At 52.7% G+C, this 13393-nt stretch overlaps 1 protein-coding gene across 2 annotated transcripts; it reads right to left on the bottom strand.

Moving 5' to 3' along the window:
* Positions 1–472: 472 nt before the first annotated feature.
* On the bottom strand, positions 473–11550 carry CFAP20 (cilia and flagella associated protein 20). Of its 2 annotated transcripts, XM_075040595.1 has the most exons (6): positions 11329–11547; positions 4833–4912; positions 3633–3744; positions 3116–3304; positions 1831–1941; positions 473–957 (listed from the first exon to the last, which is right to left on the bottom strand). In XM_075040595.1, the coding sequence occupies exons 1-6, from the start codon at positions 11410–11412 to the stop codon at positions 952–954; spliced, it is 582 nt and encodes a 193-aa protein (XP_074896696.1). In that variant the 5' UTR covers positions 11413–11547; the 3' UTR covers positions 473–951. The 2 variants fall into 2 exon arrangements, with proteins under 2 accessions (XP_074896696.1, XP_074896695.1); XM_075040594.1 differs by lacking the exon at positions 473–957 and having other exon boundaries at positions 1822–1941; positions 11329–11550.
* Positions 11551–13393: the final 1843 nt, after the last annotated feature.

The raw sequence follows: 13393 nt of genomic DNA on the forward strand, positions 1-13393 counted from the left end.
ACAATTTGGCAGCTGGAAGACTATTGTGTGCCTCGTGCTATAAGTAGCTGCTAAAGGCTTGGCTGAGAGCTGGAGTGAGTTGTTTAACTACACAGCGAACAGATCTGTGCCTCGACAGGCTGGTAAGACCAATTTGTCACTGCTGGAAAATGGCTTCAAGGAAGAAGGGAATGATAAACCCACTTCCATGTACTAAACGTGAACAGCGTGAGTTTTTGTCATAGGTAGAGTACCAGAAACCTCATGGACTGGAGACAGATCCTGTCCCTTCTATGGAAACCCTACTATTTTTCCTCTCTCCAGATTGCTGTTGTCCACGTCTGTGCCATCCCTTAAACAGTGAGGCTGCCAATAAAAGTCAAATTCAGAGGCAAATTCTAACATCTGGGTTCCCAAAGAAATTCTTCGGCACTTTCTGAAGTGCTAACACATGCAAGTTAAAAGATCCATCAAAGGAGGAAGAAGCCAGAAGCAGACTTAGAGAGTCAAATGTTTAATGACTTTCCAAGAGTATTACATCCATATTTAGAGCATATATAAAATAAGAGATGGAAAACAAGGAAAGAAAAAATAAAATTGGTATCTTCAAGAGGGCACACTTAACCCCGTAATTCCTGCTGAATCCCCTCTTCAGAGGCACAGTGGCCATTTTGAGCAACGCCTCTGTGCAACAAAAGATCAGGTACCAGGCCACTTGCAGTGTTTAGGCTCAGCACTTTAGGAACAGCTAGGAGAACTCTGATTCTGTACAACTCACACACCAACAGCATAGTCCCAGACCTGTTACATGGTTAATTGTGTCCTGTCCAGAAGAGGGATACCAGATGAATCAAAGTTACCCTAGGCAAGGTCAACTGATCTAAAACTTGGTCTCAGCAGGGCCTTCTCTTCCACCTGCTTTCGTTTTCCTACTGACCCCAAACATTTCTCACATCTCTTCCCAACGTGGTGTTATTGCTGGACAGAGCAGGGAGAAGAAAGAAGACACTTATTAGACTCAGCAACACCAAGACAACTGTACTGGGAGGTCTCCAAGCATTCCCCAGGCATTCTCGGGAGGCTGCTACAGCCCAGAAGGCAGTGACAGGTTCCTCAGAGGAGTTACCTACTGTAAACACTGCCTTCTACCTCCCACTAAGATCAGCACCCAAAATCCTCCCTCAGCTCCTTGAAATTTTGCCCAGGAATCTTCTCTGCTAAAAGAAGCATCTGCACTGGGACAAAAGAAAGTGCTTCCTCACAAGCCTCAAGACTGCTGCCAATATGCCAGGGACTCCTCTCCCATCACCGTAAGAGCAGAGCTTGGCATCTCTTGCTGGGCAGCCACAACCTTGCCTATCCCCTTCCCACCTCATAGGACCACTGTCTGCACTGGGCAGGGAAGAGATCAGAGGGGAGTAGATTTGGATTAGAGGGACACAAACAGCATCTCTCCTGGAAGACAAGTGTGGAGCTGCAGCTAGCTCTGAAGAGCAAAGCCACTGCACTGAGTCATGGGTGAAAGCTCTGGAGATATGCCGGGAGGCTGCCAACCTGCCCAGAGTCCTTCAACATGAACAGGAAGGACGTGCGGAGCAGCTGCACAGCTCACCCTGCTCCTAGATGGGAATGACAACTTCCATGTGTTCTGGCAGGAAAGCCACTCAGCAAGGCACCCCTGACAGACTGCTCACCCTGGCAACAGTGAGGGTGCTCCCTGGCTGACAGCCAAAGCTGTAAGAGCTCTGGTGCTAGAAGAAACTCTGGATTGTGAAGGCAGCGGGAGAGGGAAGAGGAATGCTAGCCTGGCCCAGCTGCTGCTCCCACCCTCCTTGCCCATGGCTAGCTCACCTTGGCCTTGTTCTGGACAGGCAGATACAGCTTGAACTCAGCTGGGAGCTCATCCTCTGAGTAGAGACGGTCAGAGAAGTACACCCGTCGAATGCGACAATTGGCGTGGATCTGAGAGTCAAAACAACGAGTCAGTCCATTTTCCATATACTCTTTCTACATCCAGCTTCGCTGTCGTGCAGCAGCCTGGATTCCTTGGCTCAGCAGCTGGAGAAGAGACCTCACTGCCTCTCTGAATCTGACAGGACATCAGAGCAGAAACATTGGCCTATGCCCTCTGTTTTGCATTAGATGCTCTCTCCAGTGATGCAAGCTGGCTCAAGAGATTTGGCCGAGCTCTGGCATCTCTGCAAATTGAGATCTGCCTTAGTTGCTTAGAGGGTTCTTTGCTGTGAACCCACCTCTGCCTCTCCACTGGTATCAGCATTTGCCGGAACACTCTCAGCCTTAGCTTGCTGCATTTTTAACACTTCCTTTTCAGGGCCTCCCTGAGGTCAGGAATGAGACTGACCAGTCTGCGCTGCCTCCACTATCAGCTGGCAGCAAAGAAGTCGCTCCAGTCCCCCTCACGGGTATGTGAGAAGGCAGACATTTCCCAGTTGGCTGCCTGTTCATCTCAAGGCAACCTAACAAGGAACTGCAGCAGTCCCATCATACTAAGGAACAGGCATGCTCCACGCACAGGCATTCCTCAAAATAACATATGCCATTGGACACAATGAACATGAATCCCTAGCATATGGAACAAGTTTCACGTCCTCAGCAGAAACAAACACTGTGTCAGCTCTGGTCCAAGGAGCTCGGTGAAGGCAGGGTCACTCCACCCACACTAGGAAACAAGCTCAACTGGGAATATGTATGGACCATAACACCTGGGGTCTTTACCAGCCAGGCTCCCACTTGGCCAGTCGCTGTCTGGCATGTCTGCACAGCAAGGCCGCACATGGCTAACTCCCAGCAGACGTCCCCCCAGCAGGATGTGTGGCATGCCACAGGGAACTTTAGGTGGACTGCAACTCTTACCCTAACTGACAGCCAGCAAGAGAAACAAGATGGAAATGGGCTCCTTCATCTCAGTCTAGTCCAGTGAAGTGAGGCAGTACCAAGACCTCTGCTGCCTCAGTCGGACCTTCGCTCCCGTCCCATAGTGCTCTGCAAAGAGCAGGACTGGCAAAGGAACAAGTCAGGGCTAAACCTGGATTCCCGATCTACAGCAAGGCTGTCCCAGCCAGCAGGAAGATCACCAACCATTGGTTTCTGTGGGTAGGACATGCCTGCTTCTCACCTGAACTCTCAGGGTCTCAATGTAATTTGTCCCGTAAGCCCGGCGTGTGAAGTCTGACAGGTTGAACTGGATTTGGTTCCAGCCATCGTCCAGCCGCATGGGCATGGTGCAGATGAAAGGCTTCACCCGAGTCGTGCTCTGGTAGTTGCTCGCCCGGAAACGGCGCCGTACATTCTTATCATCCAGCACCTGGGTAAGGAAGGAAGGCTGCTGACCCAGGCATCAGGGGGCCCCCAGCTCCCCAAGACAGCAGCTGTTCTAGACTCAGGCTCTACCCATCTCAGAGAGGGCTCTCCTACTCCCACCCCTCCGTTTCACAGCACAAGTATTTTTAACAAAGGAAACAGACCCATTTTCAGGAATAGCAACTGATGCCCCCCTAGCAGAAGACCTGACACATCACATAGCCAAGACAGCAAAACTGTTTTGGGGACCACTTGCTGTCTGGGACAAGTTCCAACAGAAGACTGCAGGCTCACTGGTTGCTGGAGGGGCCTCCCCACTGCACACTCCTCACCTGCACTTCAAAAGTGAAGTATTTCTTCAGGTTCTTGATGATCATCACCAGGAAAGGTAGTTTGATGCCCAGGGTCTTCTTTGGGTCAGCAGGGCACGTGATGTATGTGGTACTGAGAGGGACAGAAAAACGCTTTAGGATCTCACACAGCACAAAGACACAGCCCGAGTCCCAAGTCTCTCTCTTAACCTAACACAGTCTTGGAGGACAGGCAGAAAAAGATTGCCAAGATTGTAAGATCTCAGCAGCAGCCAGGGCTTCCTGTAACAGGAGTGAGAGTTTCAGAGGTAGCTGCAGGGATAACAAGATAAAAGGCCCAAAGAATGCATTTCAAATCCCACTTTTCTCACCCAGGGCATGAAACACCTTCCTAGACAGCTTCACCTCCCCAGTTTCAAGGCCACATCAGTGCTGTTTCTTAACACAACCTCTTCTTACCCTTAACTGAACAGGTAGAGCCCTCCAGAGCACAGCAGAGGCCCTCTGTGCTCTATATGGCTGGGAAAACAGAGGTCATGAACCCTAGAACTACACGTCACGCCTGGCAAGTTCTGTATCAACACATCTTGGGAGGAAAAGAAGTGTTGGCTCAGTCTGTCTGCAGGAGAGGAGTCTCCGCTGCCCTTATAAGGAGCGCCCTGCTCTGAATCACCCCTGGAGAAGCCTTGGAGACTCTGAACATGCTCATGGAGCTGCCGTCTCTCTCCCTGGTCGATAGAGACGAGGTTGCTAAGTGAAGCACCATAAGCGACTCCCCTCATAAATCTCCCTTTGATCTTCCTGCTGTCGGGAGAGCAGCAGAGCAGGCCTAAGACAATAAAAGATGCAGAAGACAGAATGCTGCTTTCTCAGTAACTGGCGGCTTTCTCAGTAATTGGCAGCACTGACTGGAGACCAGGTATCAAATATAGCTTTTTTTCCCCTAAGTGATGGAAAAATAATGGGACTTTATTTCCATTTTTTATCCCTTAGTCCCACTGAGGATGACAGAGAGCTCTACAAGCACATCCAGGGAAAGGCACAGTACAGTGCCACAGAGGGGTATCAGTGATCTGACCCCAGATCATATTCTTCAATTTATTGACAAAGAGATTGCAGTAGAGTCTGAAGGAGACGTCTGCTGGGCACCGACATCTTTCACTCTGCGCCAGGGCCAAGCCCCCAAGGCACACTAGGGCAGAAGAAAATGCCTTCTCCTACCTGACATTAGTTCCTTCAATCTCCAGCACCAGCGACTGAATGTCATTGTCAGTGATTCGCTTGATGTGGCCATTGCGCACCTGGAAGAAAAGTGGGGCAGACAGCACAGATGTTACCTGAGAGGGAAAGAAGAGGCGCCCACAGCTCCATTGAGAGGGGGAAAAAGATCCCAGGAGGACCCATCTACGTTCATTTGGCTCCTATTGTCCTGGACATCGCTGTTTCCAAGGCTTTGATCACCACCCCAGAGTGCCAGGACTCCAAGTAAGAGTTTATGGCCCAGCATGCTGCACAGACACTGAGTACAAGACTTTGATAAATCAAAATATGCTACAGTGAACAAAACTGACTCAAGTCTCACGTTAGAGGCCCAAATAAACAAACAGAGAAGTGTCAGAGCAAGATCAAAATAGAGTGGGATAAAGGGTAAGAACAAGTAGGAGCAATACAGGGGCAAGCAAAGGGAGCCACCAGCCAGCCACTGGTCATCAAGGGGTCTCAGTCTCTACTGCTGGGCATGACTGACTGCCTCTGTGGAAAAACTTGGTTAAAATTATTTGTAATTGCAGCGTACGCAAGTGCAGAGCCATCATCTGCTCTGCTGAGGGGCTTAGGGATTTGGCTACTTGGATGCAGCCAGCTCCCCACAGAGCTCAGGGAGGCCAGGGCCGGAACCAGAAGCCAACACAAATTCATTTTTCTCCACATGCAACATGGCTGAATCCCAGGATCTGAGGATTTATTTTTTTAATGAAGCAGTTCACTTCCCATCAAATTTATCTCCATTTAAAAGGCACATTTGCTAATTAAACCCTCTGCTCTTCCCCAATGCTAGATCAGCAAATTGCAACGCTCCTTCCGGCTCCATGAATTAATTATTTTAGCGCCTATCACCACTGCTAATATATAGGATACATTAAGCTTTTAACAGGATGGTTCCAGTCATGAGCTACAAAATGATTTACAGGTTTAGCAATTCATCTTCAAAGTTCATTTCTTCAGAGGGACCTACCTGGGTGATGCTGCTTATAATTGCTGGAAGAAAGAGATAAGCCCTGTGAGCAGCCCACCCCCCTGGTCTGTCTCTACACTAAGCAGTTTCACAAAACCTCAGCCTGGATCACCCAGCTGCTGCTGATAAGTACAAGAGCACAGCTCGCCCTGTCAGGCTGCTCTTAACTTTGCTTCAAGCCTGCACAGATACTTCTAGAAAACATTAAGCTCAGAGAGAGGATCCTTACAGGATAACTGTATCTCTCCTTTGCATCAAATGCAACTCCTATGGATGTATAGGTCTGTTCAGGAGAAACCAACTGCACGAGGTCTGGATGAGTTGCCTTTATCTTTTTTTTTTTTTTTTTTTTTTTTTAAAAATCACCAGCCCAGCAGAAACCCCATGTGCCTCTCTGTTTGAAGCAGTGATTGGCATATGGGAAATTAAACCCTGGAAGCCACAGGGATACAGCATGCAGACTTAACACCTGGAAATAACCCTACCTATGCAGGTGACAGTAGTGCACAATAAAGCCTGCCTCCATGCCACGCGAGACAGCTTTCACCAAGGGTAGCTTATGGCTCCACAGAGGGGAGAAGGTTCAGGTTTGGGCTTCTCTGGCGAGGACAGTAACAGAGAAAACAGCTAAACATGCTTTAAACCAATTAGTCAGCAGTGTTTCTATCTGCAACCAGGTCCCCTTCCTTAGCCTGTGAAGGCTTTCCTTCCCCAGATTACAGGGACAATGAAAAGAAGCAACTCTTCTTCCTCAGCGTTGCCAGAAACAGGATGAAAGACAGTAGAAAAGAGACGAGATAAGTAGATAAGTACAAAACAGGGCCAGACTGCAGCAGAGCCCTTCCTCCCAGTCCTGCCTAGCTTGGTGTAAGTTTTTGCAAGCTGCACTACCACCCAGCTGCAGGGATATGGTAGCCAGGTCATGCAGGCACCCTTCCACACAAAAGCCAGCCTGTCTGCACATGCCTGCAGCCAGCGCTGGCAGGACAGACACACAGACATTTGGAGCATGACATCCAGCACCGGCTGGATCAGAAGTCCAAGCAGCCTCGCCGTTTCGGTAAGATAAGGCTGAATAGTATCAGAAGTGCTCACCGCCAATGGGGGCTCAAAGCGCTGCCCTCCAGGACTCGGTGGTGCTGAATGCCCCATCTCAGCTCCTCGGCTCACTCCAGAGCCTGGCTCCCCAATGGAGGCTGAGCTCGCCTCCTGCCTGCCTCAAGGACCAGCTCCCTGATGGAGGACACATTTTGGTCACAGCCCAAGGAGCACTTCTCTTCCCCTGCCAGCTCTGGGACCCCCTTCACAACAAGCTCATACAGACCAAGAGGCAACCTCCGGCTCCATCAGGCACAGACACCAGCTCTGTGTGGCACAGGGCGGTAAGGATGGTTCTGCTGTGCTTGCAGTGGCTACTCAGCAAGAGCTCCCAGTCTTCAGGGGCCTTCCCCTACTACATGGAAGCTCAGAAAGATAAGATTTCAGAAAATTTTAGAAATCTAAACAAAACACTCCACATTGGTACTTGGCCAATATTTTCCAGACATCTTAAGCCTAAGAAGGTGGATTTTTGAAGCTGGAAAAAAGGCTAATAGCCCTCTTAGAAAATAAAAGTTCTTCAAATGCCTAATATCATCTCAATCAGGATAACTGGGAAGTTACCTGCTGTCTAAAAACAAACTGGAAAAGCTTTTTTTGCAGATACAAACCTCAAACCTTGCAAGGGTTGGAGGGAACAGCACCTTCACAGACAGTTGTGTCTGAACAGATATAAGACCCGAGGAAAAGCAGCAAGGAGCAATCCTCCCCAGGCCCAGCCGCCTACCCATCAGCGGACGGGTTGCCACGGTCTGAGGCCGACCTCTGGAGGCTCGCTCCCGCATCGTTGCTGGACACCCCTTCGTTAGGCGATGGGCTTGTGCCAGCAACAGCAAGCTGAAACACGGCTGGCACCATCGCCCAGACTACCGTAGGCATGGGTACACACTCGCCTCGAGACAGGCCAGCGCTTCTCAAAGTCAGCGGTGGGTCCAGAACAGGCCCCTGTGCCACCTCCCTCCCCCAGGAAGGGAGAGGGGGCAAAACAAGAGGCAAAAGCAGGAGCTGCCTTGCTCTGCTGTAGCGCCTGGTGCACACAGGTTTGGCAAGGAGGAGTGAGCAGCATGGTCTGCTGTATTTGAGATGCAGAGGTCTGGAGCAACCCAGACAAAGATACTGTGCAAGAGAACTAACGAGTCAGAGAAGGGCTGCAAAGAGAGAACCCCACCACAGCGTTGGCAGGGACTTGATCCTGGCTGTGCTCATCAGGGAAACTGCTACCTGCATCCTGGTGGCAGAGCATGCATTTGACATTCAGACGAGTATTGAAAGCTAGCTGACCTTGCCTCCTCCCAACAGCACTTGAAATTGCTAACAATATTCTGCATTGACGTGCCAGCAGAAGGAGTATGGAGAAATTAGCAAGAGGATGGATAGGTTTGACAAGTTTCATTGAACCATTCCCATTTGCTCTGCAGAAAAGTGTCAGCGAGTACCCTGGAGACCAGTCAGTGTATCTCCCACATGTCAGGGTGGGGACCACAGTGGCAGGATGCTGCAGGAATAAACAGAGTACTCAGAACAACAAAGTGCTGGAAGGCAAACAGAAGACACCTTGAAAACAGGTCTCCAACTCCAAACCAGGAACATGCAGCGCTGGAAGGCAGGAGAAGAGAGCACACCCCAACAGTTACTGGCTCTCTGCAGATGAGGCTGAAGGAGGAACCTCTGCCTGCAGGCACGGTGGGACAGTCACCACGCTCTTCCCAAGGCCTGGACACTTCAGTCCTACCAAGTCCCCTGGGACAGGATGCTGGTGGCCACGACAGATTGGGCTTTGCAGGGTTTGCTACGAAGGCCTGCCCACAGCTTACCCACAGCCCCTGAGGGAGAAGGGAGAGAAGGGAGGGACTGTATCCTACTACTTAGAGGGAGGTTACACACGCTCACAACAAGGAAAGGTTTCCTGTACCCCATTTCTACACCTATATCAACTGAAGGCACCTCTACTTCACACTGTCTCCATCAGCACAAGCAGCGCACATCCTACTAGGGCCGAACAAGAAATGGTTTTCCCCATGTCACAAAAGCTTGAAATTCCCCAAGATTTAAAAAAAAAAATTAAAAAAAAATAAACCACTGTCTGCTGGTACTTTTTGCAAAGAGAGTCTCGCACCTAGGACGTGCAAGAACATCAAATCCCTTGTTTCCAATTCTCACCAAAACTACAGGTTATTTCATGCACCCCTGAACAGAGCAGTTAACACTTATTGCAAAGTTTTGGTTGCTTTCCCTCTTTCCAGAAACTCCAACCCTAACACTCTCCTGTGGCGATGCCATAGCTGGACCATTCCTGGGATGTCTGGGCTTGGACAGATCAGTATTTTCCAATAAATAAATAAATAAGCCCACTGGAAAAATCCCTCACCATTTCTGGACATTTACTCACTTCATGAACACCAGCCTGCCCCTCTGCTGCCAGCCTGGCAGGTTCCTCCATCAAGCCAGAGAGGCTTCATCAGCAACTTAGCACCCAGCTCCCTGTCTGCAGCAGGCCATCAGCACCCAAACCATCAGTAGCACTCCCCATGCTGTACATTCACACAGTCTTTGCACCACCAGCAGGATTTTCTGAAGGGGCTGAGCAGGGGAGATGACACCTACATGCTGTAAAGACCTGACGGACTCCGCTTTCTCAGTTCCAAGGCAGCAAGATGCCCTAAGTGCTGCCCTTCACCTCCTGCTGCTGCGAACACACCAAGGGTGTCAGGTCAGGAATGCCGAAACCATTACAAACCCACCACCCCAACTCCTTTTAAATGGAAAAGTGAGGTGAAAGAGTGAACCACACTGATATCCACAGGCAAAGAAGTCAGAAACCCCACTCTGGTTTCATGCCACACCTTTGTGAGCAGGGCAATCCTCACAACAAGCTCGCCCAAGCTGGCCGCGCTTCCTCAGGACAGGCAGACCTCTAAGTCTGCCTGCATGCAGCCCTACTGCTCCCAAGGATACAGGGCTGCTGCCACTGGGCAGTGCTACATAAGCCCATGTAGCTCATGCAAGCCCTACAACAGGCAATGGAAACAGCCTGCACACCCAGCTGCTGTTCTTGGGAACGGCAATGCTAATTTTTCATCAGTATTTTCTGGCCAATCCAGTGACTATTGCACCCGAATGGACTGCTGCTTACGTCCACCCTGCAAGCAGACTTCCTGCTGGCCACCCCACAAGCTGCACAGTCGCAATGGTGTCACCCTGCACAGGACAATTCACCTTGGAAGATACCTCAGGAGGTCTCCAGTCCAAGCTCCACCACCAAGCAGGGTCAGCCCAGATCGCTCATGACTTTATCCAGTCTGGAGGCATGCTACATCCCTTTGCCTAAGAGTCTTTAACGCACCCCATCCTCACACCATCCAAATAAGCTGCTGATCCTTTTTTAAAGTCACAAATATTTGTGCAAAAGCCCTAATGCAGGCACATGCACACAGCCAGGCTATGTGACGCAACCCAGTTCTTCACAGAGCTACGTGGGTACCCCACTGACGGGAAACAGGATGGGTCTGCGCTGCCTGTCGCCCATCCCACAACTTGTAAATGCTCATGCGAGCCCACTGAGGTCAAACAACACCGCTGTCTGCTGTCTGCCTTGAAGGCTTTCATTCCTGCCAAAAGCACAAGAAATTCAAATTAGGTTCAAGCACAAGTAACTGAATACATGTTGTAACTTCAGAGAGGAGAGGGTTTGTGAAGAAGAAGAAGCAGCAGGTCTCAACACCCACAAATTTCCTGACACGGGCTCCCTGATGCGAGATACTGGAGAGAAGGCAGGGGACCCTCACAGAACCACTCTAGAAATGGATAGGATGGAAAAACAAACAGATGAAACACTCATGACTTCTTGTACATCCTAAGGCCGCCACACAGCCTACCTTTAAACACCTGTCGCAAGCCTGTTTAAAAAACGGGTCACATATGACAGAAGACCCCCATCTCAGTTACATCAGGTACTGGGGGGAAGCCGCCATACGTGGCGAAGGGTCGTTTTGTTTTCTGCTGCCTATTTCCAGCATTTAACATTTTTTTCTAGCCTCTTGTAGTGCTGCATTCCTGACAGCGGCCCGGCCCGCTCCCCTAGCGGGGCTCTTCTGCTCGGCAAAGACGGAAAAAAAAGATACTTTCACAATAACACATTCCCCTCCAAAAAAGACCCCCGTCCTCCCCGGGGGGGTTCCCGGTAACCTGGCTCGGGCGGCTCAGGCCCCGGCAACCCGCCCAGAGCGGCCCCACGGGTGCCCGGGCCACACCGGCTGCTTCCCGGTGGGCCGCGGCCCCTCGTCTCGTCTCGTCTCGCCTCGCCGGCGGCTCCGCGCAGCCCCGGGCCTGCCCCGGGAGGCTGAGGCGAGCGGTGCCGCTGCTCCCCCGGCCCCACCGCCGCCTCACCTTCTTGTCCCAGATCTGGAGCGGCTTGCTGCCGATGCTGTACAGCACCGAGAGGAACCCGCTCTGGAACGTGTTCTTGAACATGCCGGGGCCGCGGCGGGCCGGGCCGGGCACTCCTCTCCCGCCGCCGGGGGCCGGGGCCGCCGCTCTGCGCAAGGACACGGCGGCTCCCGCGGATCCCTCCGCGCCTCCGCCCCGCGCTTCCGGGTCGCGGCGGCAGCGCCGCCGTCACCAGGGAACTACTTTCCGTGCCCGCCGCCTGCCGTCGGATCTACTTCCGGCCGCTGCTGAGGGAGCGGGGTGTTACGGGAGCGCGCGCTGCCGTGGCAACGGGGTTGGGCGGGGCCGGGCTCGAGGGGAGGCGGAGGCGGAGGCGGCGGTGGCCGAGGGCCCGGGCGGGGCCCTGTCTCCCTCCCTTCGTCACAGCGGTGCAGCCCCGTGGGGCGGTCGCCGGCGGCCCCGGGCAGGCACCGGCTGGTCGGTACCGGCCTGCCGGGCCCTGCGCCCGGCCGCCGGCGTTGAGCGGTGGCGGACGCGGCCCTGCCGAGGCCTGGGGCCGCACGCCGTGGTCCGCCCGCCCCGCCTCTGCCCCTTGGACCCGGCGTCGGTGCTGGTTGCCGCTGGCGCCGGGCGTTGAGGTTCCCGCCCGCCGGTGAGGCCGGGTGCCCGCGAGGGGACCCCGTCAGGGCCGGCCCCCGTCAGGCCGCTCTCCGGGCCCAGAAGGGCACTCGCAGGCCCCGCGGGGGGGCAGGCGGGTCTGGTGTGGCCACAGCACTGGACACCGTCCTGAGTGGAGCCTGGCCTGCATGGAAACCCTCAGGGCGGTGAAAGCCCGGCTGGGGCAGGGCCCTGCCCTCGCTCTGCTGCCGGGCACCGGGGCTCCCAGCTGCCCCGGAGGGCTCGCCAGGCACTGGCTCTGTCCCCTTTCCTCGTTCACTCGGCAAAGTGTGTTACTGAAGCCAAGACCATTCAAGGCCACAGACTGGTCTGCTGTAGCTAATGAAATGGCTGGTACTACATCTACTGAACGTTGGGACTTAGGTGGGTACATTTGTGAAACATCCCAATTCTCCCCCTGCGATTCACAACCATCAGACAAAAGGCAACACTTTGGTTTTCTGTTTCCAACAATGCACTTTGCTTACAGAGAGTTTCTCCCAGACTTTGGGATTTGCTGTTTTCTTCTAGGGGCCTCCGTTTCTCTCTGTGCTGGTTTTACAAGACCAGAGTGCCTGGATGGTGTTTCCTCCACTTTCCTGCTTCCTTTAGCCCCCAGTCTTGCTCCCAAGTTCCCAAGCTTCACTTGCCCCAGCAGGTGATGTCCATCCATCCCAGGCCCAGTGCTGCTCAGAGCAGCCTGTGCACATCAGCATGTATGCACGCCTGTTGGAAATCCTGCTTGAGTATTAATGCTAGTGCCTCCATTGAAACGAGTGATAAATGCTGACAGCCTAGCCCTGTGTCTGTGGACCTGCATTTTTGGGTAGCACTACTGCGAAGTGTGAGTACCAGAAAGCAGCTCCTGTCACTCCCAAGTCCCTGACTCGGATCTTCCAAGACATGGCCAGGCCCTTTCCTGTACCTCTGTGGCCAAGGGAAAGGCAAACGTCTTTGATGGAGGTGGAAGGGAAGGATGCTTTGGTCACACAACAGCAGTGGGCATGTCCCACCCTCTGCCAAGCCATTTCCCAGCCCTCTAATGCCACCCAGGCTGGAGCTGGCTGCAAACGTGTGCTTGGAGCAATCTGTTTCTGCCCCACGCCGATGCAGCACTAACAGGGACGTGCTGGTGCCGGAGGCTGCTGCCTTGTTAGGGCAGAAACCACTGGGAGGTCTGGAAATCCGTGTTTTCCAGAGGAGCCTCCAGCACATCAGCTGGTGTGGCAGGTTGTCCCAGTGCTCTGTCACACTTGCTGTCATGGTGGCATTTCTTCAGATAGCATTTCAGGCCAGAACTGCTCCATCTCCATGTGGAAATGGGCCGGATCCTGCACTCGCTGACACCAGAGATACCCGTCATGAGGCAGGCTGGTAGGAGGAAGGGACAGGAAAGCTCTCAAACACA

Source organism: Buteo buteo, chromosome 11 (assembly GCF_964188355.1).
Source record: "Buteo buteo chromosome 11, bButBut1.hap1.1, whole genome shotgun sequence".
NCBI classification, from domain to species: domain Eukaryota; kingdom Metazoa; phylum Chordata; class Aves; order Accipitriformes; family Accipitridae; genus Buteo; species Buteo buteo.

Coding starts and splice junctions, on each gene's coding strand:
- CFAP20 (XM_075040594.1), bottom strand. CDS start 11,412: ATGTTCAAGAACACGTTCCAGAGCGGGTTCCTCTCGGTGCTGTACAGC. Junction 4,913..11,328: donor TCCAGATCTGGGACAAGAAG/GTGAGGCGGCGG, acceptor CTTTTCTTCCAG/GTGCGCAATGGCCACATCAA. Junction 3,305..3,632: donor ACTTCACTTTTGAAGTGCAG/GTGAGGAGTGTG, acceptor TTCCTTACCCAG/GTGCTGGATGATAAGAATGT.